The sequence below is a fragment of the Bombyx mandarina genome, chromosome 12, assembly GCF_030267445.1.
Source record: "Bombyx mandarina strain Sakado chromosome 12, ASM3026744v2".
NCBI classification, from domain to species: Eukaryota; Metazoa; Arthropoda; class Insecta; order Lepidoptera; family Bombycidae; genus Bombyx; species Bombyx mandarina.
The window spans coordinates 8085895-8108870 of NC_143219.1; the positions used below are offsets into that span (position 1 = coordinate 8085895).

The 22976-nt window shown below is 35.3% G+C and overlaps 1 protein-coding gene and 1 long non-coding RNA gene across 3 annotated transcripts; one reads left to right on the forward strand and one right to left on the reverse strand.

The window, feature by feature from the left end:
* Positions 1-618: 618 nt before the first annotated feature.
* Xdh2 (xanthine dehydrogenase 2) lies at positions 619-21821 on the reverse strand. 2 transcript variants are annotated; one of them, XM_089731901.1, is made up of 8 exons: positions 21221-21821; positions 9558-9712; positions 6229-8338; positions 5845-6153; positions 5435-5772; positions 3355-4159; positions 2797-2964; positions 619-709 (listed from the first exon to the last, which is right to left on the reverse strand). In XM_089731901.1, exons 1-8 carry the CDS (start codon positions 21284-21286, stop codon positions 659-661), a joined length of 4002 nt encoding a protein of 1333 aa, XP_089588027.1. In that variant the 5' UTR covers positions 21287-21821; the 3' UTR covers positions 619-658. The 2 variants fall into 2 exon arrangements, with proteins under 2 accessions (XP_089588027.1, XP_089588026.1); XM_089731900.1 differs by lacking the exon at positions 21221-21821 and adding an exon at positions 13267-13803.
* On the forward strand, positions 15889-22974 carry LOC149501784 (uncharacterized). Its single transcript, XR_016323994.1, has 2 exons — positions 15889-20869; positions 22602-22974. It is a non-coding gene; the product is annotated as an uncharacterized LOC149501784 (long non-coding RNA).
* The last annotated feature ends 2 nt before the right edge of the window (positions 22975-22976 follow it).

Sequence of the window (22976 nt, forward strand, 5' to 3'; positions counted from 1 at the left end):
CTACGTTTGGCGCTAGGGGCGCTGTACCAACTGCATACAAAATTGGGTTAACTTTTACGCTATCGAGAACGTTAAGAAACTCGCACTAAGCAAACTATAGTGAGCACTTTAACATTTTTTTCAATTCAAGTAGTAGTAACATATAATCTTAGTTAACGCGTTTTTTGTTATAATAGCTTGATCAGAATATACAAGCGAATGAATTTTATAACGTAATGTTTACTATTTTTTACCAACAACATGTCAGATTAACTTTACATACGTATCAAAGACCGATGACAATTCAATAATTTGATTACCGTGGCCTAATACCCTGACCCGGATAGGACCACACCCGACTAGAAACGGATTATTTGTAAACTGGTAAAGCGTGTTTTAGTTTTTAAAAGTATTTAATTATTTTTTTTTGTTATCTTTACTAGATTCTTTTGGTTACAAAACCAATGCCACGGTGTGCTGAAGATGCGATCAACATACGTTGCAGAGATAAAAATGAATAAGCGATAAAGATATTAAATATAAAAAGTCACAAAGTTACACACAGTACCAACTGAACTTGTGTACTCTAGAAGAAAAAACAACATATTTGTTTTTGTTCTTCAATAAAAAACAACATTAATAGTTATAGAACATATATATTTATTTGAAGAATTTGAGTCTAGGCAATTACATTCCACGGAACTCCAATACGTTTTACAGTTGGCTTAACCTGAAAGTAAAATAAATTTTATCAGTTACTTGACATACCCCGCAGTGTACCCCATAAATTTGTAATTCAGAAGGATTTAAAGACATGTCATTACATTATGATTCGTAATTCCGTTAATACGTAAAATAATCAACCAGCGACTGAGTGACCCATTGCCGTATTTATTTGAGCATATTATTATGTAGGTACTCGTCGTTACCCGGTTCATGTCATTTACAGTGATAAGAGTATCCTATGTGTTAATCCAGGTTATATTACATTTAACACATATTGCATAGATAAAAATGAGCGATAAAGATATCAAATACAAAAAGGCACAAAGTCAAGAATTATATTATTATAGGTATGTCTTTTATAACTCCACTCAGTCGTGTTTGCAAGATACAAACATACAAATTGTCACAGTTATAATATCAAGATGGTATTGTTAAGATAATATTCACACATCAATTTCATATTTGCAGCGATTACGAATAAAATAAATAAATAAGGTATTTGGGTACTAAGGCGGTATGAATCAAGGTGAGTGGATATAGATCACAAAAGATAAATGAAAACGTAATAGTTTGGTAGTCGTTATGTCCTTAAAGGATAAGACGCCCAGTGCAGTCGTATCAAGCGATGCAACGGTTTTCGAATCCCGAAGGCAGGTTTCTTTTCCTACCTAAGTTGGTAAACCTATAGTGCTATGCCAGCTCAACCGGGCGAGTAACTGAGATCAAGGGGCTTTAACCTAAGGTCGTTGCTAACACTAGCTATAACAAGAGCAGTGCTTCGCAGAATATACCACCGAATCGGAAACGCGACCCACTGAGAAGATCCGGCGAAAAACTCACTGGGCTGTGTCTATGGGTTAATTTACTCGTCGAGCCCTTCGTCGCAAGCGACGGGTTTGGCGAGGACGGTGACCGTTGCTTGGGGTACCTAAAAGCACCGATAATGGATCGGGAGGATCTGTAATGACGAATTTAGGGCAATACACGGTCTAATGAACGTGGCCACTGTCACTTAGTGTTAAGTGATTCGTAGCTCATAGAGATCACAATGTGAATGTCCTCGCTCACCTTGAGACATGAGCTCGAGGCCGTATAGGATTTATGTAGAATAAATCATCGGATCCTCCAAATCGGATCGGATGACTTTGCGATAGGAAAAGCCAAAATATGCTCCTACAAACTCGGGTGAGTTTGCAGGAGTCACCAGTAATTTTTTTACAGCACACATTTTTATTTTACTTTGGCTTAATTTTATTACACAATATCTTTCATGTTTTAAGTGAGTTACGAATTAAAATATGAAAATTTATACCTGCCTGCATGGAAAGATAACGATATCCAAGTTATTATAATAATTAACTATCTTTGTTTGATCCGCTTATAAACAACGTGGATAGGTCAAATAGGTAAAATCCGGTCTCATTTGCGTAACATAATTCGGAATGTGAATGTGACAACAAGATGCGGTGATTCTTGATATAAAATCTATACACTTGTTTCGAGTTCGATTAAATCACATGTACAATTACATTTAAGCACAATAAAAATAAATAAATAGTATAATGATACGAACGGGCTAACCAAAAAAGGATAACTAATTTGTTAGTTTATATGTCGAAGTGAGAGCAAGAGTTACACCAACGAAATTTCTGTTTTACCTACTATAAGGCATTGTCAAGAATTTCCGTTAATTCTATAATGGAACGAAAATGTAAAGCCGCACTAGAAGGTTCTCATCACATTTAATTAGGCAGGGTGAGGAATGCGGAGGATGGAGTAATCTTCGCTTTAGGAACGCTTGATAGGGGACCTACACAAAGGTCGTAAGTCCGCTGGCGTCCTTCGTATAGATTCCTCTCTCTACAATACGATAGACCGAGCACCCGCAAGGTAAGTTCGTCTTAAAAATACACAAAACGCGACAGTAAAAATCTGCTATTTACTGATGGTAAAAAATATTATAAGCGATCACGGGAGGACCACCACCCTCCTCATTTCTGCCGCGAAATACCCAAGAGAATAAACCTACCGAATCCGTGAATCAAAGAACATATTACAAAATCACTCTAAATTTCGATACAGCATGACTACCTGCAGAGTGATGTCGTCTTCACATGACATTCGAATACGTTCACAAGTCGCAGGTGCATCCAGTTCGAATTCCACGGGCACCCCACTGTCCGAGCGAGCGGCCTTTATTGCTTCTTTGATGGCGAAGAATACTGAAGCAGCTAAGAACAGTGGTGGCTCCCCGATGGCCTGAAAATAAAGCACAATTGAAACATGAATTAACACAAAATATAAATTGTAATTTTGGGCGTTTGTTTTGTATCACACTTTTTTGTATTCCCAAAGCATTTTTTCTGATATTAATTAAGGTAAGTAGGTACTACTTGATCCAGTATTGAAAATTAATACGAACTACAGGAGGATTGCTTCTTGATCTTACGTAGTAAGTCACGAAGGACTAATTGTAATACCGACTATTTTAGACCATGGTCTCGTATAACATATAGGTACTTTATCAGGTACCTATTTAAAGTATTCCTCAAAAAGAAAATTTAAATAAATTGACAGACTAACAATTAGTTTTTTTCTTCATAAAGTTATTAACTTCTAACAATAAATACCATTACGTTAAGTACCTACCTTAGAAGAATATACTGCACGTGGGTTTGGAGCACCTTTCAGCAGCGAAACATTGAATTCTTTCGGTATATCGGACAAAGTAGGTATCTTATAAGTACCAGGGCCACGAGAAAGTGTTTCACCGTTTGCCGAAAAAACAACTTCTTCCATAGTAAGAAAGCCATATCCTTGCATAAACGCCCCTTCAATTTGTCCAATGTCGATTGCAGGGTTTATACTCTCGCCCACGTCCATAACTATATCGGTTCTTAGTACCTCGTGATCTCCGGTCAAACAATCTATTATCACCTCAGAGCACGCCACTCCATACGTGAAATACTCATATAATCTACCGCTGTTCGTATTCCTGTTGTATTCTATTTTCGGAGCAGAGTAAAAACCAGTTGCAAATAAACACACTCGATCTACATACGCTTCAGAAACCCAGTCTTCCCATTTACCATTGGGGTCCTTCGTTTTGTACGGCTTTAATCTTTGATTCAAAGTATTGCACGCATTTAGAACGGCCATTCCGTATAGGTCAGAGCTCATACTCGCTGCAGTGGCTGTACTGTTTGGTATTTTGTCGGTAGCAGCTTCACTAATGTGAATTCGGCTCTGTTCTATTTCTAATGCTTTAGATGCAATCTGTATCATCTTAGTGAAGAGACCCTGTCCCATTTCTATGCCCCCGATGGAAATCAAAACTGCACCATCATTATACACTAGAAGTAACGCACCGGCTTGCATTAAGACGTCTGTTTGGAAAGATATCCCATATTTTGTTGGGACCAAAGCAATACCTTTCTTTTTCCATCTGTTAGATCTGTTTGAGAAAAAAGGGTTTTAAAATTCGTTTCTAAAAATTTTATTGGATTTACCCTGTTAAGAAAGTATTAAAAGTTCAGAGAAAAGAGAATTATTTTATTATAAACTAGCGACCCAGCCTCGCTTCGTTTCGGAACTGTAATTTATTATTGATCTTATTGAATATTCTTTTATGCAAATCTGATCCTGACAGTTACAAACACAATAAAAAAAGAACGTAACAAACTAATCTTTCCTCTTCTTATATTAATGGATCACTATTTTGGCGATTATGGCTTACAAATAAAAGATAGAAAGGTGCTGTCACGGACTTTTTTGTAGGACTATTTGAGATAAACATTTCTCTTTTACATTATACTCGCATACGTGTAACTCCAACGGTTTTTGCGGCGCACGCAAAAATAGTTCGCAGATGGCAGTTTTTTTCCTTCTTACTTAACACTTATCGTTATATTTTGGGTAAATCACATTATATTTTTATAAATTTTAGCCTATATGCTATTCTTATTAGATTAGATCTTAGTGTCATACTTATTTATATCAAATCCACAGCCTAAAAAATAATTTGCAAGCTTTTAGCTCTAAAAATGACGATACTTCCATACAACATTTCACCCCCTCTTTCAACCTTTTACAATCATTAAAAAGTAGCCTTTTCTCAGGCTCTAGAATAGCTGTGGTACCAAATTTTATTTAAAAAGGTTCAGTAGTTTTGGCTTGCGACAGCGCGACAGCAGACAAGGGCAATAAAAAAAAATCATTACTTTCGCATTCGAATGTTTTTTTTAAGAGATTTTATGACCTGGTAACTGAGACCTTTAAGTCATGTCTTATTTTAATCTATATTCTTAATTTTATGAAAAATGATATTATGGAGTGAAATGAAATGAAAATGATTAATTTGAGACATTAATCGACTAGGATGAAATTAAATGAGATGATATGAGATGAAATCTAATCTCAGTAAAATGGTGGTCATTTACTAAGATTTTTCAGTGGACTTTTTGGAGGATCCCGAGAAGTTTCGTCCAGCGGCTGTTTCATTTTCCCACATTTGTGCACTTTCACAGATATTAAACGGTTAATAAACCACCATTATTACACATTTAAACCCTAAGAAATACTAAACAGACAAAATAAAACAAATCACACAACTTCACTCCTCGCTTTCCCGCCAAAAAGTCCGCATTCGAATGTTAAATGTGGATGAAACATAGATATTCATCACAATTTCTTTTAAAAAAATATTAAATTTGAAGTTTATCACTCCAACCTGTTAAAATCATTAACGACTTTTTTCCTGGCTATATATCTCGAAGAGTCAATACATTGATTCCAACATCTAGACAAAGTACAATAAGTGAGAAGTTGATTGTAATATGTCACAGATCCTTCTTTGTAAATGTTAACTTCAACGATTTCTTCATAACTTTTTCCTAACGTCGCAGCTATTTGTCTTATCATAGACTCCGCTGCCAACATCACTTGTGGAGCTCCAAATCCTCTAAAGGCTGTATTAGATGGTAAATTAGTCTTACAGACATATGCATTGATTTTTATGTTTGGTATAGAATAGCAATTATCTACGTGGAATGTCGATCTTTCCATCAACTGAAATACAAAAAAATAATTAATAACAAATGTCTGCCTGGTTTATAAGCATTCCGATAACGGTTTTCTTACAGCACAAGATAAATCCATTGAAAACCCGCCGTTCGCAAATACATCAAAAACAGCACCGCCAATTTTACCATTCTCGTCAAAAGCTACTTTGTATTTTGTCAAAAATGGATGTCTGTATCCTGAAATTTGAATATCTTCATCCCGATCCAGAACAGATCTAACTGGCTTCTTGAGTATATATGCAGCGATAGCAACAGGTAATGCAAGGCTAGATGACCTGGTTTCTTTTCCGCCAAAGCCACCTCCTATCCTTTTGACTTTTGCTATAACTTTGTGCTTAGGTATACCGAGTGTATGCGACACGAATGACTGAAAATTTAAACAGTTAAGAAAATAAATAAATATATGAACAAAACTTAAATTGATAATATGAAATGCACTTACAGCTATTTCGCTTGGACTTTGTGAACTACATATGATCTCCAGTTCGTCTTCTTTTCTAATGGCGTACGCTGAAATGGTCTCTAGATAAAAGTGTTCTTGTGCGCCACTTCTCTGTTTTCCTTCAACTGTGAATTTCGTTTTTGAAAACACTTCATCAACGTTACCTTGGCTTAAAGTTTGAGGGTAGTTTTCAAAATACGAATTGTATTCAATTGCATCTTCTAGTGTGACTATTACTGGTTGAAGACGTTCGTATGTTATTGAAACTAAATCTCTAGCCTTTTTCGCAACTATTTCAGAGGTTGCAACTATAGCACCAACAATACAAGATCGGCTCGTCACGTATGTGCTACAAAATATTTCCTCATCTTTGATTATAGAACCCCATATGTTGCGATCAACTTCTAAATCTTTAGCACAAAAGAATGCTACAACGCCAGGTATCGACAGAGCAGCAGTAGTATCAATAGATTTTATTTTAGCATGTGACTCAGAACTTAAAACCAGAGTTAAAAATAGTTCTCCATCGATGCGCGGTAAATCATCACAATAAATAGCTTCTCCAGTAGCGTGTTTCATAGCAGATGCATGTGGCAATGGCTTCCCAAGTGCATCAACTTCACCGCTGTTACGTATCTCAAAATATTGAGAGCTACTCGGCTCTCCTCTAGTTTCATCGCCACAACTTAATTTAGGTGGCCTTGTTGAGCTTTCTCCGTTTGATATATCTAATTTATCTTTGACGTTTAAATAGAACTTAAAGAATAAACTCAGACACAATGACTTTCTATACTCAGCCATTCCTCCAGGAACTGAAAATTCCAAGTTAAATTCTTCACATAAAGAGTGAAAAACGGTCGATAGGGTTTCATGATTCCAATGTTTACCCAGGAGCATCTTTGAAGATTTCGAAGCCAAAAGTGTGGTTGGTCCCATACCACCATAACACAATTTAGATTTTATAACTTTATTACCTTCGAATTGTACATTAAATGCAGCAGTAACAATGGATATGTCATCATCCCTTCTCCGAGCCTGTTTATAGGATTTAAAATATTGATCGTTAGTTGAAAATGGTAACTTAATGGAAATAACAACTTCATCATCTTCTAATATTGTCCTTCGGTAACCTTTAAAGAAATTTTCATCGATTGTTATTTGCCTGCTCCCATTCGTAGTGCTATAAACATTAAGTACTGCACTACAAGCCATTAATATTGGGTTCAAGTCAGAAATAGGGCTTGCCGTTACAATGTTTCCTGTGAGTGAGGCTACATTCCTTACTTGACTGCCGGCGAACCAGTGTAACATAGCATTAACAGCTTTAAATATTTTACTTTTTGAAGGATGTTCAACAATGAAAGATTTCAAAAATATTTGTAGCTCTGTTAATGTCACGGCAGCACCAACTAAAATACCATCATTTTCAATACTACAATAATTCACTTCTCCAATAATAGTAGGCGAGATCAATACAGGATAGACTTTCTTTTTAAATTTCATTTCCACACCTATTTCTGTATTGCCCACAACTACTTTACTATCAGGAATCCTTGATTTTACTAAAACCCATTCTCTTAAATTTCGTGGTCTTAGCCAAATCACATTTTCACCTCTAAATACAAGATATGATGTACTATATTCATTCTCCAATTTTAGTTCGGGCGGAAATATTGGTTCTTGTGTTGGATCATACGGCCGAAAAGCCGAAGGATCAAATAAAATATCATGTTCGGTTTCCTTTTTAATTCGACAACAATTCTCTCCCATCTTACACATATTTCCCCCCGTACTGTAAACGTTTTCCCAACCCTCCATAAATGTTTTGAATCCTTCTATAATAGGCCTATATCCCGTGCATCTACATAAATTGCCTTGTAAAGCACCCTCAATATCTTCATATGCTATTTTGTTGTTGTTTCTGAGCAAAGCATACATAGACATGACTATTCCGGGTGTACAAAAGCCGCATTGTGATCCGTGAGATTTCGCAATTCTCTCTTGGACAGGATGTAATCGATCTTGTGTGGAACCGATACCTTCTACGGTTGTGACTGCTAACCCATGCATTGCACATACAGATATCAGGCACGCATTAACCGCGATGTGACTGAATTCTTGATATAAGTAATTAAAGTTTTGAGACAATATATATTTGTTAAATATAACAATTTAAAGCCATATTTTCATGACTGTACTAAAGAGGTGTGTATTTTTGTACAGGAGTAGGTATGGGGTTCGATCTTAATACCGAGATGAACGAAAATGGATGTAGTTCTAGAGGTACTTAGATGGTCTACTTGGCTTCACATCTTAATTTACTCAGAGCTAATTTATTAACAGATATAGAAATAATGATGTACTCGTTCGTGCACTGGCGACTCATATAGCAGAAATTACCAAAAATTAAGAATTCGCAAATTTATTTTCAGTGCGTTATGTCTTCGTTATAAAAGCAATGTGGTCAAAACTGATAACATCACTTACGGCATGTCTATGCCATCATAAACGTAGCCACATAGGACTAAAGATAACGGTAAACGGTAACGGATAAAGATAAGGGTAACGAGATAACAGTCATCAAACTAGACTCGTCCTTCAAAACTAAAGATGCCGACTCAGAAGAAAAACAAAGAGAGAGAAAGAGAGAGAGAGAGAGAGAGAGAGAGAGAGAGAGAGAGAGTATTATTTATTGAACACCAACAAAATGAACAATGTGAAACATTAAATACAAAAAAAGTACAATTGGTGATCTTATCGCTAAGAGCGATCTCGAGCGAAAAACAGTAACAGAAATACATAGAAATCGTTTGTGAAAACGGGGTTGTTACGTGTTTACTTGGTACCCTAATGACGAATCGGGGACATGAACCACAGTACAGTCGAATAGAGAACCCTGGGTGTCTTATCAATTATGAACTCTTTATTAATCAGAAGATCTGAGATGTCAATACAACCCAGCTTATGCCGAAGTTGAAAAATTATGTTAACTTTTGAATTTTCCATATATATCATCCCACAATGAAGTCAGCATCAAAGATGTCACACCAATTTACTCAGTAGTAATAATAATAATAATCCCGGGACAGCGTGGTTGTTGGGATAGCCTACTTTCAAGTCAAAATATGTTATTGATTTTCATCAAAAGCCGTATATCTCACCTTACCAAGTCTAATCATAACACATACAACATTCTTGTGACAATTTTTTTTTTCTTTTAGGCAAGACAATATTATGATGATAAAAACTCTTTATCTCTCCCCTCATATGCGACACAGAGCGGTTTCCGCCCGTCCTTTTTCTGTCCCATATGTATTTTTAAAGGATACTTTATCCGATCTCCATTTTTTAAGTATTTCGAAACCATGACGGTACAAGCGCCGCAGCCGCCTTCTCCACATCCATATTTAGTGCCGGTCAACTTTAATTTTTTTCTTAAATAGAACAGTAACGTCCATTCTGGATCAGGATTAGATTCCAGGACCTGAAAAATAAATAAAAAATTGGATATTACAACGTTTGAGAAAGAAAAAAAACAGCGATGCTTAAAGAATCTTGACAGGCGACGGCTTAACTGTGCCCCTTAATCCATTGCCGGTGTCTATGGGCGACAGTAATCGCTCAACATCAGGTGGACCGTATGCTTGTTTGCTTTCGAACGCAATTAAATAAAATTCTGTTGTATGTACTATGGCTTGGGTTTGTGCCTGTTAGCACGAACATTATTACCTACTACTACTAGTTTACTTCCTACCAGGTCAACAAGGAATCATTCCCGAAATCGAATACAGGTGGCAGTATTGATCGCTCTTGGATCAATCTTGAATGTAGACTAAATAGATAGAACAAGGTAATAACAAACAAATCGCTAATGCTAAATCCAGGTTCGATATCGAAAGAATGCTCAAAAATAAAGATCATCAAAAATTAAGTAACTGACACAGGCAAGGTCATGATATACTTAATTATCCATTATTACTTAATTAATAATTAGCAATTTATAATTGAAAAATATATAGAATACAAATCACCTATAGCAAAGATATGTTTTTATAAACACATTACAAAATTGACCTTCTAATCTAGATAGTAATTTTTTTTTTTTTTATTGCCCTTGTAGGCAGGCGAGCATAGGGCCCACCTTATGGTGACTGGTTTCCGTCGCTCATGGACATCAGTCATCATTATTATTTATTATTTATTTATTTATTTAAAAAAATGCGCCACACACCTTGAGATATAGTTCTAAGGTCTCAGTATAGTCATAACGGCTGCCCCACCCTTCAAACCGAAACGCATTACTGCTTCACGGCAGAAATAGGGGGGCGGTGGTACCTACCCGTGCGGACTCACAAGAGGTCCTACCACCAGTAATTACGCAAATTATAATTTTGCGGGTTTCATTTTTATTACACGATGTTATTCCTTCACCGTGGAAGTCAATCGTGAACATTTGTTGAGTACGTATTTCATTAGAAAAATTGGTACCCGCCTGCGGGATTCGAACACCGGTGCATCGCTTCAACACGAATGCACCGGACGTCTTATCCGTTAGGCCACGACGACCACATATTTAAGCACTCGTAGTATATATAATAACAGTTTATAAAACAATAAATACTTAGTGCCTTATTACATAGTTCATTAATTTGCAATTTAAATTGAATTATTAGGTGATGAACATGACATAGTAAAAAACAATTCAACATTTTCAACATATTTCATTTTTGTATGCCATTAACTAAAGACCTAATTTGCTATGAAGACAAGAGCTTGCTGCTACCGTGGCATTACACAGAGAAACCGGTTAATGTATGAATGTACTATGAATGTAGGTACTTTCATATCTATTCGTGATACCCTCAATACACAATGCGATGACGCACTATTTATGTTATGCTCGTATCGAGGGATGCGGTAGTGCCTGTGTCAAGTTTCCTTTAAAATGTGTAAAATTAATCCCTTAAAATGTGTAAAAATGTAATAAATATCAAGATAGTTATTAATTTCCCTGAAGAGAGACAATTTGAAGGTTGATACAGAGGTAATGCAAGAATATGTGGACCTCAATCACATGTTCCTATGAGAGTGACCTCATTCAGTGTTGTCCTTAATCTCTCAATATCACATGGGCCTTAAACTCCTTTTCTCTACTATCATTAAAGAAGACAATATATTGTTTTTCAAATAAAAAAATGTAAATTATAAAGTAGATCACAAAGAAAAGCATGGGTTCAGGTAAACGAAACTATAATGGCAACCTAAGAATTACCCTCATGTCACAAAGTAGGTGTTGGATTATTTATTATTATTTTTTTAATTTGGCTTAAAGCCAGCTGGTAACGAGTTCTTTTGTCTATGTATGCCAATTAAAAATTATGTTTTTACATAATATGTTGTAATCAATATTCAAAGCATATTTAATCGTGTACGCAGTATCAAACAATTAAAATGTTTTTTTTATTGCACAATACAACCAGTATCATTTTATCTCTACGAAAAAACTTGCTCATTAGATAAAAAAAAACAATTACATAATTAGTTTTATAAGCTGCCTATTACGCAAGTTTAAAAAAAAAAAAAAAAAAAGCAGTTGAATACGACAACAAGGTCAATCCATCCCCCCACCCTTCCGTACTGTAAATACATACTTTTAGAGAAACAACCAACCTGCCTATTATTTGTTTCGACTCGATGATTCTGCTAAAAATAGTTGTAATAAATTTTAAACTTTCTTCTTTTTCTCCACCACATCCCTCTAGGTGGGGTCGGCACAGCGAATCTTTCTATTCCATTCTCTTCTATCAGCCGTCATCTCAACACTCACTCTTCTCTCTCTCTCTCTCGTATCGTCATTCATACACTTTATCCACGTCTTCTTGGGTCGACCTCTTCCCCACTACCTTGCACTACCAACTAATACATTTTAAACCTAGACTTTACGAATGCTGGCTTTTACGTTAAGTTGTATCATAAGCTCCAGTAACAACTAACACAAAGTGACCAGTGAGCATGTCTCATTTTAGCAATTCAAACACCCTTTGCATATTCGCGTAGGTATTTATAAACTTATATCATGAAAACGAAAACCTACGATAATACCTAACAACATTAATAGATATGATTTTATAAGGGAAATTTTAATTAAAATATTTCCGTCTGTGGAGTGTCAAGGTGTCCTATTTCGTCATTTTCTACATAACTCATCAAAAACTAGTTGATCAACGACTCATTAACGATCGATTGCAATTGCATAATTACCTCCAAAAATCCAATTATCAAAAAACACTAGTTGAATTTTTATTTTTTTATGGCTTAGATGTTTGAACGAGCTCACAACCCATCTGGTGTTAAGTAGTTAGTGGAGCCCATAGACATTTACAACGTAAATGCGCCACCCACCTTGAGATATAAGTTCTAAAGTCTCAAGTATAGTCAGAACGGCTGCCCTTCAAACCGAAACGCATTACTGCTTCACGGCAGAAATAGGCAGGGTGGTGGGGTACCATGGGGTACCTACTTAATACGTTTTGGATATTACAAATTACACAAGTGATTATTATTATTATATCTTTACCGATTTTAATCTATAAATAAAGTTATCATAATCATCGTAATTAAAGCTACCGAGTATACCATAGCAATCATTATTTTTAACATATGAGAAAAAACAATAAAAAACATAATCAATTTTCGTGCGATTTTTTAATCGAAAAAAAAATCAAATTTAAAAATAAATAAACTTAAATACCACGACTAACGGCCTCAAACCATTTTAAAGTGTTATTGATGACTGTCGGAAATACACATACGAGAAAACACAATAACATCAAGACCACAAATGCCAAGTCTCACAGATACTAGCTTAGATCTGGAATCGAATCCAGACCTCGTAGTATAGTACATATTATCTACTTGAAACGATCAATCCAATAGGTAATAGTAATAAAATATAATAATAGATAAAAATACCTCTGCATCACAAAAATTCCCAGTTTCACCTATTATTTATTATTCTAATAAGAATAAACGACTCACTTTTTTTCCATTAACAAAAAACACTAAAGCTGTTTCAGCGTTTCGGGGCACAACTTCATTTATCGCATCCATCGCAATATTTTGAAAAGAACGACACTTCTAGTAATATTAGCATCTACGTAGGAATTTTTCGAAAATATATTTAATATGAATACTTAATTGCGTCTATACCGAATGAACACTTCAAGATCACTGTCAGACAACGTGTTTAATCTGTAGTGCTGCTGCGGGAGTCTAGGTATTTGAATGGCAATACTTAAACGGCTGAACGACGAATCACGAGACATCGCATCTTAAGCCGCGTACAGACATGGCGAGGCGTGTGTCGCGAATGGTTTGTCTCGCATGCCCCGGGCTGTATGGACGTGTGCTCACAGCGAGCATTAGCGTCATACGAATAGGCCGCAGCTGCAATCAGCACATCTCGCCAGGTCGGAACCATTTTTCTACTGACGAACACCGTGCGTGGTGGTTTGCGTGCTCAGCTTGAGCACGTATCGTTCGGATCGAACCATTCACGACACACGCCTCGCGATGTCTGTACGCGGCTCTACGAATACACCGGATATCCTTAATTTCTATAGCTTAAAAGAATTGTATTACATTCGAGGTATTTTATCAATATCCTTTATTTTGTACCTTTCAATTTAAAGTAAAGTGTGTCAATAATGCAACATCTAGTTAACAACAACCTTGTTAGCCTGTTATATACATAAGTAATATCTTAATAATTATATTATCAGAATCACATTTTCACATTTCTTTTATTGCTTAGATGGGTGAACAAACTTACGAGCATCTGTGTAGTGGTTCTCAGAGCCCATAGGCATCACCAATACAAATGCCCCCACTCACCTTGAGATATGAGTTCTATAGTACACAGCCACACCTCCCTTCAAACCGTAACGGATTACTGCTTTCTACCCCCGCGGGGTGATAAGATACCCTTCGACCAAAAACGTTATCTGATGCTGATCTAAATAAAAAAAAATGTTTTTTTTTAATTAAAAAACCAATACACCAATCGGCGCGAGTTTTGTGCTCTCGACAAAACAGTGGGGCGCCGTCTGCGCAGCGTACACATAGGGTCAAAGTAAATGGTTCACTCATGTATTTAATAAATTTTTTTATAATTAAATTAACTTCGTTCAATTTGGGATTTAAAAACGTATTAGTAATTTTATAATAGTTTTGCCCGTGGTTTCGCTCGTAGTCAGAAATAACCCCATTTAGGTATGTGCTTATATTGTTATAATCACACTAGAACATATCTCTATATAAAAAAATGAATTGCTGTTCGTTAGTGTCGCTAAAACTCGAGAACGGCTGAACCGATTTTGGTCTTGAATTATTTGTGGAAGTCCAGAGAAGGTTTAAAAGGTATTACTAGTAGGTACTAGGAATTAAATAAAAATAACAATTTTGTTTTTCCTTTGATGTGTCCCCCGTCGGTCTTTTATTTATCGATTGAGGCACTACGAAGTCTGCCGGGTCAGCTGGTATGAAATAAATAAATAAATTGTTAAGCACTTCATTCTATCATAAATGATACACTATCCATCAAATCATAATTATGATCTTCGATAAATTCTACAGTCAAGGGTAGTTTTCCAATTACAGAGCATAATGCGACTCAGTGACGCACAATGACGAATTATGCTGAAGCTTAATTGGAACGTGAATTAGTTTTCAAATGCATCAGCAGAGTGCGCTAAGTTAGCACAGTTTTAATTAACATTGATTATTTCTAAGAAACTACGACGAACGAAAGCCTTACAATTTTTTTCAACATTAAATAATATTATTAACGATAATTTAAACAAAATTTCAATCAATGCCAACTTAAAGAAAAAACACTTGTCAATTTTCTGTCACCGAGTCGGTATCGATTTCACGCATCACGCGAGAGCAGTAGGCTTAGTGCGAGTTTCAAAAATCGAATCGAATGACTCGCATCGAGTGTACGCTCTTCACGGTGAAACGTGCGGAGCTCTGAGTGCGAGTTACTTGATTTGCAGGACGTTTATTCATCTTGAGAAGCGATAATTTTTTCTTTTATATTGGTAGCACGCAAGGGTTTTTTTTAAGGCGTTTAATTGAAATGCCAAGCTTTCTAACGATATTTATAATTATTCGGGTAATGGGTAATGTACCTGTGCTTAGTGCGAGTTTTTTTAATTACTCAGTCGATGTTAATGATATGTTTAATTTGTGTGAGGTTGTATCAGTGCCACCTAGTGGTAAGCTTATGAATCTCATTTTGTGGGAGAGAGAAGGTTTGTTAATGTTGCTGTCTCATGTATCGAATAGCTTTACCGAAGTGAGCCTCTCGATTATTGTATGTGCGAGTGCGAGTTGCAAATTAATGGATTTTGAGAGTATTTCTTCACTTTTAAGCAAGTTAAGTAGTCACTAAAAATTTTGCCGTGAAACCAATACAATATCAAGATTTTTTCTTTCGTTTTTAATAATAATGTTGTTTTTTAATGTTTTATCTATTCTAATGGTTTATACACATATATTTTTTCGGTTAGAAAATTTTATAGACGTCTAGCTAGTTGTAAATGCATATTAATTCTTTTTTGCTTTTTCATTTAATTCTTATTAAATCATTGCTTTTTTTTAAAGAGTTGTTTGATGAGAGAGAGAGAGTGAGATAGAGTTGTTTTTTTTTTATTGCTTAGATGGATGGACGAGCTCACAGCCCACCTGATGTTAAGTGGTTACTGGAGCCCATAGACATCTACAACGTAAATGCGCCACCCACCTCGAGATATAAGTTCTAAGGTCTCAGTATAGTTACAACGGCTACCCCACCCTTCGAACCGAAACGCATTACTGCTTCACGGCGGAAATAGGCGGGGTGGTGGTACCTACCCGTGTGGACTCCCAAGAGGTCCTACCACCAGTGAAAGAGTATTCTTTATTGTACACAAAATGAATAAATATTGTGAAACATTCTTTCTTGGTCTTATCGCTAAGAGTGATCTCTTCCAGACAACCATTAGATGGGCAAGAATAATTTCGAAATGAATTGCACACTGTGTACCTATCTATTATAGAAATATATACACACACGCCCATACACACGCGCACACACACACACACACACGCGCACGCAATATACATATTTACAGGTACATACGTACAGATTTATATTTATAAATTATATAGAAATTTGAACAATGTAATAATAATTTTGCTTCTTTACACATTTATAAATAAGGATGGACGCTCGTAATAATTTTAGTATATTTAGGCCACCTAATGAATATCATCAACACTATTACCGTAAATACAATCATTTTATAAACGTTCAACGGGTAAATGATTAAACCTATGTAAAACATAATTTCTTAATTAAAAAAAGCTGAAATAATTGCCTATTCCAAGATTAATTATGTTAAGTATGTCTAAATATGTAATTACAATTAAATAAATTCTATAATAAACTTCTAATTCTAATACTTCTATTAAAGTTACTAAAAAAATATGTTTATGCTGGGCAGTTTTCGTGTATTTTAAAGGTTACGCCATTACGGCAAAGTTTGTTTACGAAATTGCACCCTTAGAATGGAAGTGGTATAACTAAAAAATTTAAGATTAGTTTTATATTTCAAAACACTTATGTATTATTATTAAGAACCTACATTTTAAGTAGGTAATACGTGAAGCAAAAATGTTGTACTCCTTTTTACGAAAATTGCGCGGACGGAGAAGTATGAAAGGGGATGGCCCATTTTCGGCCCAAAGCGGACAATAGATTATAGAAAAAATACTTAGTGCATTAATTTTGTCATAAATAAATATGCATTTACTTTCTTGCAAATAAGCGCCACTATAGTTTACAATAAGTAGTTTAAAAAAAGTATCTCTATTGAAAAAACAAGGATTTTTATTTTTGCGGGAAAAATATTGCCAGCTTCAAATCCTTTTACGTATGAAGTAAATATTTTGAGTATATAAATAAAACATATAAAGAAATCATTTTGAGTATTATCATTAATCAAACGATTTTAATGGATTTTATGCACATAAAATAACATCGAAGACATACCCATTGGACTTTAACTTGTAACTATACTTGAGACCTTAGAACTTATATCTCAAGGTGGGTAGCGCATTTACGTTGTAGATGTATGTGGGCTCGAGTAACCACTTAGCAACACCAGGGTGGCTGTGAGCTCGCCCACCCATCTAAGCAATAAAAAAAACTTTACTAGTATTGTTATTTAAATATGAACAACTAAAACAAAAACATAAAAAATAATGTGTATTCGTAAAAAAAAGATTAAGATATAAATCAATTATCGGTTATTTAAAAAAATAATCGATATATGAATTTCTTGTAATTATTTTTCTTTATACTGACAACACTGAATTTAATCTGACTGACTTCGCTTGCTGCTTGTGGTGTTGTGCTTGCGTACAAAATGGATGTGTTTTGATTTTTCTTCGATTTATTTTACTTTTATCAATAACGTTTCATACTACGACTAAAAAACATTGTGTGAATTGTGGTTTTACCCTGACCGAGATTTAAAACCGTGTATATGCTCTCCTTTGCTATTTTTAGATGATACTAATTGTGTATGAAGATGAAGAAAATATAGATATTTAATGAATTAAGTGTGTTTTTATACCCTATTGGATAAAAATACATTAGGAACATCTTAAACATTAAGAAAAGAAAAGTTCTTGAAGTATCTCACAATCCGACACTTATTTATATAGAAAATTAACCTCAAAACGAGTTTTTATTTTTATTATATTTTTTATAATAGTGGCGGCAATTTCAATATATTTTTTAGATATCCAATCATCATCAGCCTGCGGCAGTCCACTGCTGGACATAGGCCTCCCCCAAAGCTCGCCACTGAACCCGATCTTCGGTTCTACGCATCCAGTTACTGCCAGCTGCCTTGCGCAGGTCGTCGCTCCATCTAGCAGGAGGGCTATCCAATAGGAGATATCCAATACATTTAAGAATTTGAATCAGTACATTTTTATAGTAATATTTGATGTCCATCTTGGGCCTAGCACACTATGGAGAGTGGGCAATCCCCTTTCCCACACTTATAGAAAATATAGAGGAGTAGTGCAGATTGCTAATATTTTTTTTTTAATTGTGCATAAACAATAAAAAAATAACCTAAATGAATAAAAAAACCTTACACACATTACCATGTATTTGATACACACACACACACACATGCATTTATACTTTTTTTGTTTATTGATTTATCAATCTGTGGTCAAATTGAGAATAGATTAATGTTTTTTGTCTTTAATATTATTTTTCCATAATGTAGCCTTGGCGACATAGAGCAATGATTATTATAGAAATGATGATAATAGAAAGGTGACAATAGAACTATAATAATGTTCAAACTTAAAATTTAAATAAATTATGGTCAAATTTCGACCACTGGACTACCATTAGTAGATAATAATAAAATCATTTATTGCCTTTCACACAGATTTAGATTATTACAGGCAGCCTAAAAGGAAACAACAAAAAAACAAAACACTATTATATCATTTCTAGCAAGCAGCTCAACATTTGCACTTGTATATTATTAATAGGAATTTTATTAAGAATATTGACAATTTATGAGGAATTTGACAAGTACGGATTAGTTATAGATATATGTAGTTACATATTGTAAATTAAATTAGTTTTATAAGTGCAATAAAAAATAATTTAAATGATAAAATGATAACGCCATACCTTTTTCCAATGTGACGATTAGAGGGTATCCTATTATTCTTTTCTATATTATTCTATCAGCTTATAAAATTAAACAGTCTCTTTTAGTCTAGAAAAGGACAAAGTACTCTTTCTGTCTTTTTCAAATAAAATGGCATGCCTTAAAGTGTTTAAACCGAAAAACTAAAAAAATACAATTATTGTATTACAATATTGAAGTTTAGCAGAAACTAAGAATTTTGGGTTGAGCCACTTTAATTCTAAAGGTACAAAATAGTATTGAACACGTGACATTACCCGAATAATTTTGAAAGTAGTTGGTTCCCATTAAAATGCTGTTAAAATGCGTTGTATTTCATTTAGACGGTCTAATGCCAAAACATCACGTGCTACCAATATACGAGAAATAATATTATTGCTGCTCTCGGTGAATAAACGCACTGCGAAGCGAGTAGCATATCTCAACTCACACTCACAATTCTTCATTTTTCACCGTATAGAACGTAAACTCGATTTGATTTTGATTTATTCATTTACAATTGAACAACTAGGAAAAAAAGATGAAAAGACATTTTGGAGGGACCGCGAGGAGCTAAATTGTGTGAATTGTTTTATTTTGTCTATTTAATGTTTCTTAGTTTATGCGTATTTAATATTTCTTCGTATATAAGTGTAATTTTGAGACCGTCCTGGCCTAAAGGTTAAGGCGTCCGGTGTATTCGTATCTTGCAATGCACCGGTGTTCTAATCCCGCCGGCGGGTATAAATTTTTCTAATGAAATACGTACTTATCAAATGTTTACGATTGACTTTCACTGTAAAGGAATAGCATCATGTGATAAAAATCAAACCCGCAAAATTAATTTGCGTAATTACTGGTGGTAGGACGTCTTGTGAGTCCGCACGGGTAAGTATCACCACCCTGCCTATTTTTGCCGTGAAGCAGTAATGCGTTTCGGTTTGAAGGGTGGGACAACCGTTGTAACTATACTGAGACCTTAGAACTAATATCTCAAGGTGGGAGGCGGCATTTGCGTTGTAGATGTCTATGGGCTCCGGTAACCACTTAAGATTAGGTGGGCCTGGAGCTCGTCCACCCATCTATGCAATAACAAAGTAACGTGGGTTTATTAACTGTATAGTATTTGTGAAAGTGCAAAAATTTAAAAAAAATTAACAAAACCGCTGGACGTAGCTTCTCGAAGTCTTCGAAAAGGTCCACTGAAAAAAATCTCAGTATATAATCAGCATTTTGCAGAGATTATATTTTATCCCATATTATCTGATCTCATTTCATTTCATTCCATGCCAATTGATTAATGCTTCAAATTAATCAAATCCATTTCACTCCATATTATCATTTTTCATAAAAAAAGATTAGGCTTTATGGCATGATACTTTTGCCTCTCTAGTTGGAAAAATAGAACTACTAAAGAAATACTCGATCGAAACGTTAAAACCCACTAATTTGTAACACGCACTCGCACAAATGTCATTCGTGGTACTCATTTCGATAAAATTACTCGGTTACGAGATCACAACGTTTATATGAACTCGCACTCACAAAATAACACCGGGTACGTTTGCCGCTAGGGGCGCTGTTCCAATTGCATACAAATTTGAGCAAACTGGCTCGCTATCGAGAGCGTTACAAAACTCGCACTAAGCACACAGTACTTTTGAGAGTGCTCGATTGTGCGAAGCGTTGCTGTAGTTGGAACCTTCAACGTTGAGCATTATGCCGCATAATGCGCTCTTGTGCTGTAATTGGAAAACTACCAAGGTGTCTATCACATGATAAATTTTCATATAGTGCTCTTATATTTTATTCACTTTTTGGCACAGTTTATTCCAATCAGTGGCAGCCATCGAATTGACTTTTTATTTGATCAGGTCGGTCACAGCTTTAAAGCTCCAACTAACGTTGTTGCTGCTAACGTAAAAGTACAGATAGTTTACTGTTAGTTAAAAATTGAAAATCATTTAATTGATGTTATTTTTTATTTTATCAGTATTATTGGCTACTTTACTACCTAGCACAGTATCTAATAATATTTTCATTTTGAGAATAAAGTTTAAAATAGTACATCATTAGAATATTATAATAATACTAATTTGATAAACACAAAAAACAATATAAATTAAATGAGGTTGATAAAAAAAATGTGTGACTAATAAAAAAAGAGGAATGTATAGTTTGCTGCAGTGATGCGCCTGCACAACACAGAACCAATCACAACTCACGGCATGTGACGCGCCACGGAAAGATCCAATCACGTAATCAACATGGCCGCTGCGACCTGCCCCCATGTTTCGTTCGTTCGCATGACAAGGTCACAGCTCGAGACTAGTGCCGATTGCTAACTATATCTAAAATCACGCCCGAAAAAAAATATTATTTTAAACACTTGTAAATAACTATACAACTCGACCAAGCTAAGTTTGCATCTCGCTGAAATGCGGCGCTCCGCCCGCTTCCTCGCTCACCTTCCCGCGATCGCCCTATCGCGTCTGTACGGTTAGCATCTTTGTCGCCGACACGCGTCATACGAGTTTTCGTCTCCCTATCCGTTGATTTGAAATTTTTTAATTGTTCTTGTTAGGTTTTTTGTTGAAGTTTAGTTATGACCACCCGGGCATTCTTGCACCTTTTAAATTTGTATCCCAATTGCCCAGTAATAACTTTCCTTTATGTTTCCTTTTCAGGATTATGTTTGTCCCTTCACTGTGTATACTTTTCCTTTCATTTTTGTTGCCCACAACAATCCTCTCGAAGTAAAAAAAAATTAACGTTAAGCGTTCAGTAACAACAGTTCAACAAAAACTTAACAAAAATAGTCCATTAATTTAATATAAAAACTTAATACAAAAAAATATTCTAATGTACCTATGTATAATATATTGTTAAAAACAATAAATGCAAAGTAAAATCTAACAAACATATGTTTATATTTTTAAAGTCATAGCGAATCCTTTTTTCAGACCATACCTAAGCGGCAGTGTGACGTATCGATGCGAGGTGCAAACTTAGCTTGGTCGAGCTGTAACTATATATAACCATCCGCTCAAATATAGCTTGAGATAAATAAACGTTCCATATATTTGTTCCTGGATGGTTTGATACTAACATGCTGCCAATTTATTTAATGCTGTCATGCATTTCTCTTTAGATAGGGACAACGGTTATACAACACAACTGAGAATTCGATCTCACGTCCAAAGCTGTGGATGCCGGCAGGCGTTAACGTTGTGATGTTTATAGACTCTGATACCCACTTAACATCAGAAGCCAAGTGGTCCGAAGACTCCTGTAACAATGTATGCAATAAAAAAATATCCAACGACTCTAAGCTATGATTTTCTTTTAGTATGCCGTATTTAGTATGCCATATATATATGTAGTATTCTTTTATATACTTCTATTAGTATGCCGAAAATAACACGTTCAACACAACAACAAGAACAATCCAGCTCCGTATATCAAATTGTATTGTCTCCGCCTGGAAACCGAATCCCGTAGTTCGTCAACAGCATCACTCACGGCGTTCGTAATCGCTCTCATACCTATTCATAATTTCGCATAGGTTTCCCGTAGTTTAAAATAAAAGAACTGTGCCTTCGTAAGGTGTTCTTGGAACCTTCTAAATTGAGAGAACACTAAGAAGATCCGGCGGGAAAACCAGTGGGCTGTCTCAGTGGCTGGTTCATTTTCACGTCGTACTCAAGGGGTTCGACGAGAACGGTGAGAACGGTGTCCAGTGCTTGGAAAGCCTAAAGCACCGCTATTGGATCGGAAGGATCCGAAGTGACGTTTTTAAACGATGGCAACTGTTTACCATTTGCCAATGAGGATCAACAGATGTTTCATAGTTGGGAACGAAAATTTGAATTTGAAAAACTCGAATATTGCATGCATAAAGAAGTACAAATTATAGAATTCAGAAAATACAAACTATTATTTTTGATATTTATTTGTTGAATTATAGACTTAAGCACTAGT

Coding starts and splice junctions, on each gene's coding strand:
- Xdh2 (XM_089731900.1), bottom strand. CDS start 13,338: ATGGATGCGATAAATGAAGTTGTGCCCCGAAACGCTGAAACAGCTTTA. Junction 8,339..9,557: donor AAAAATGGAGATCGGATAAA/GTATCCTTTAAA, acceptor TCAAGAATTCAG/TCACATCGCGGTTAATGCGT. Junction 2,965..3,354: donor GTGCAGTATATTCTTCTAAG/GTAGGTACTTAA, acceptor CTTTATTTTCAG/GCCATCGGGGAGCCACCACT.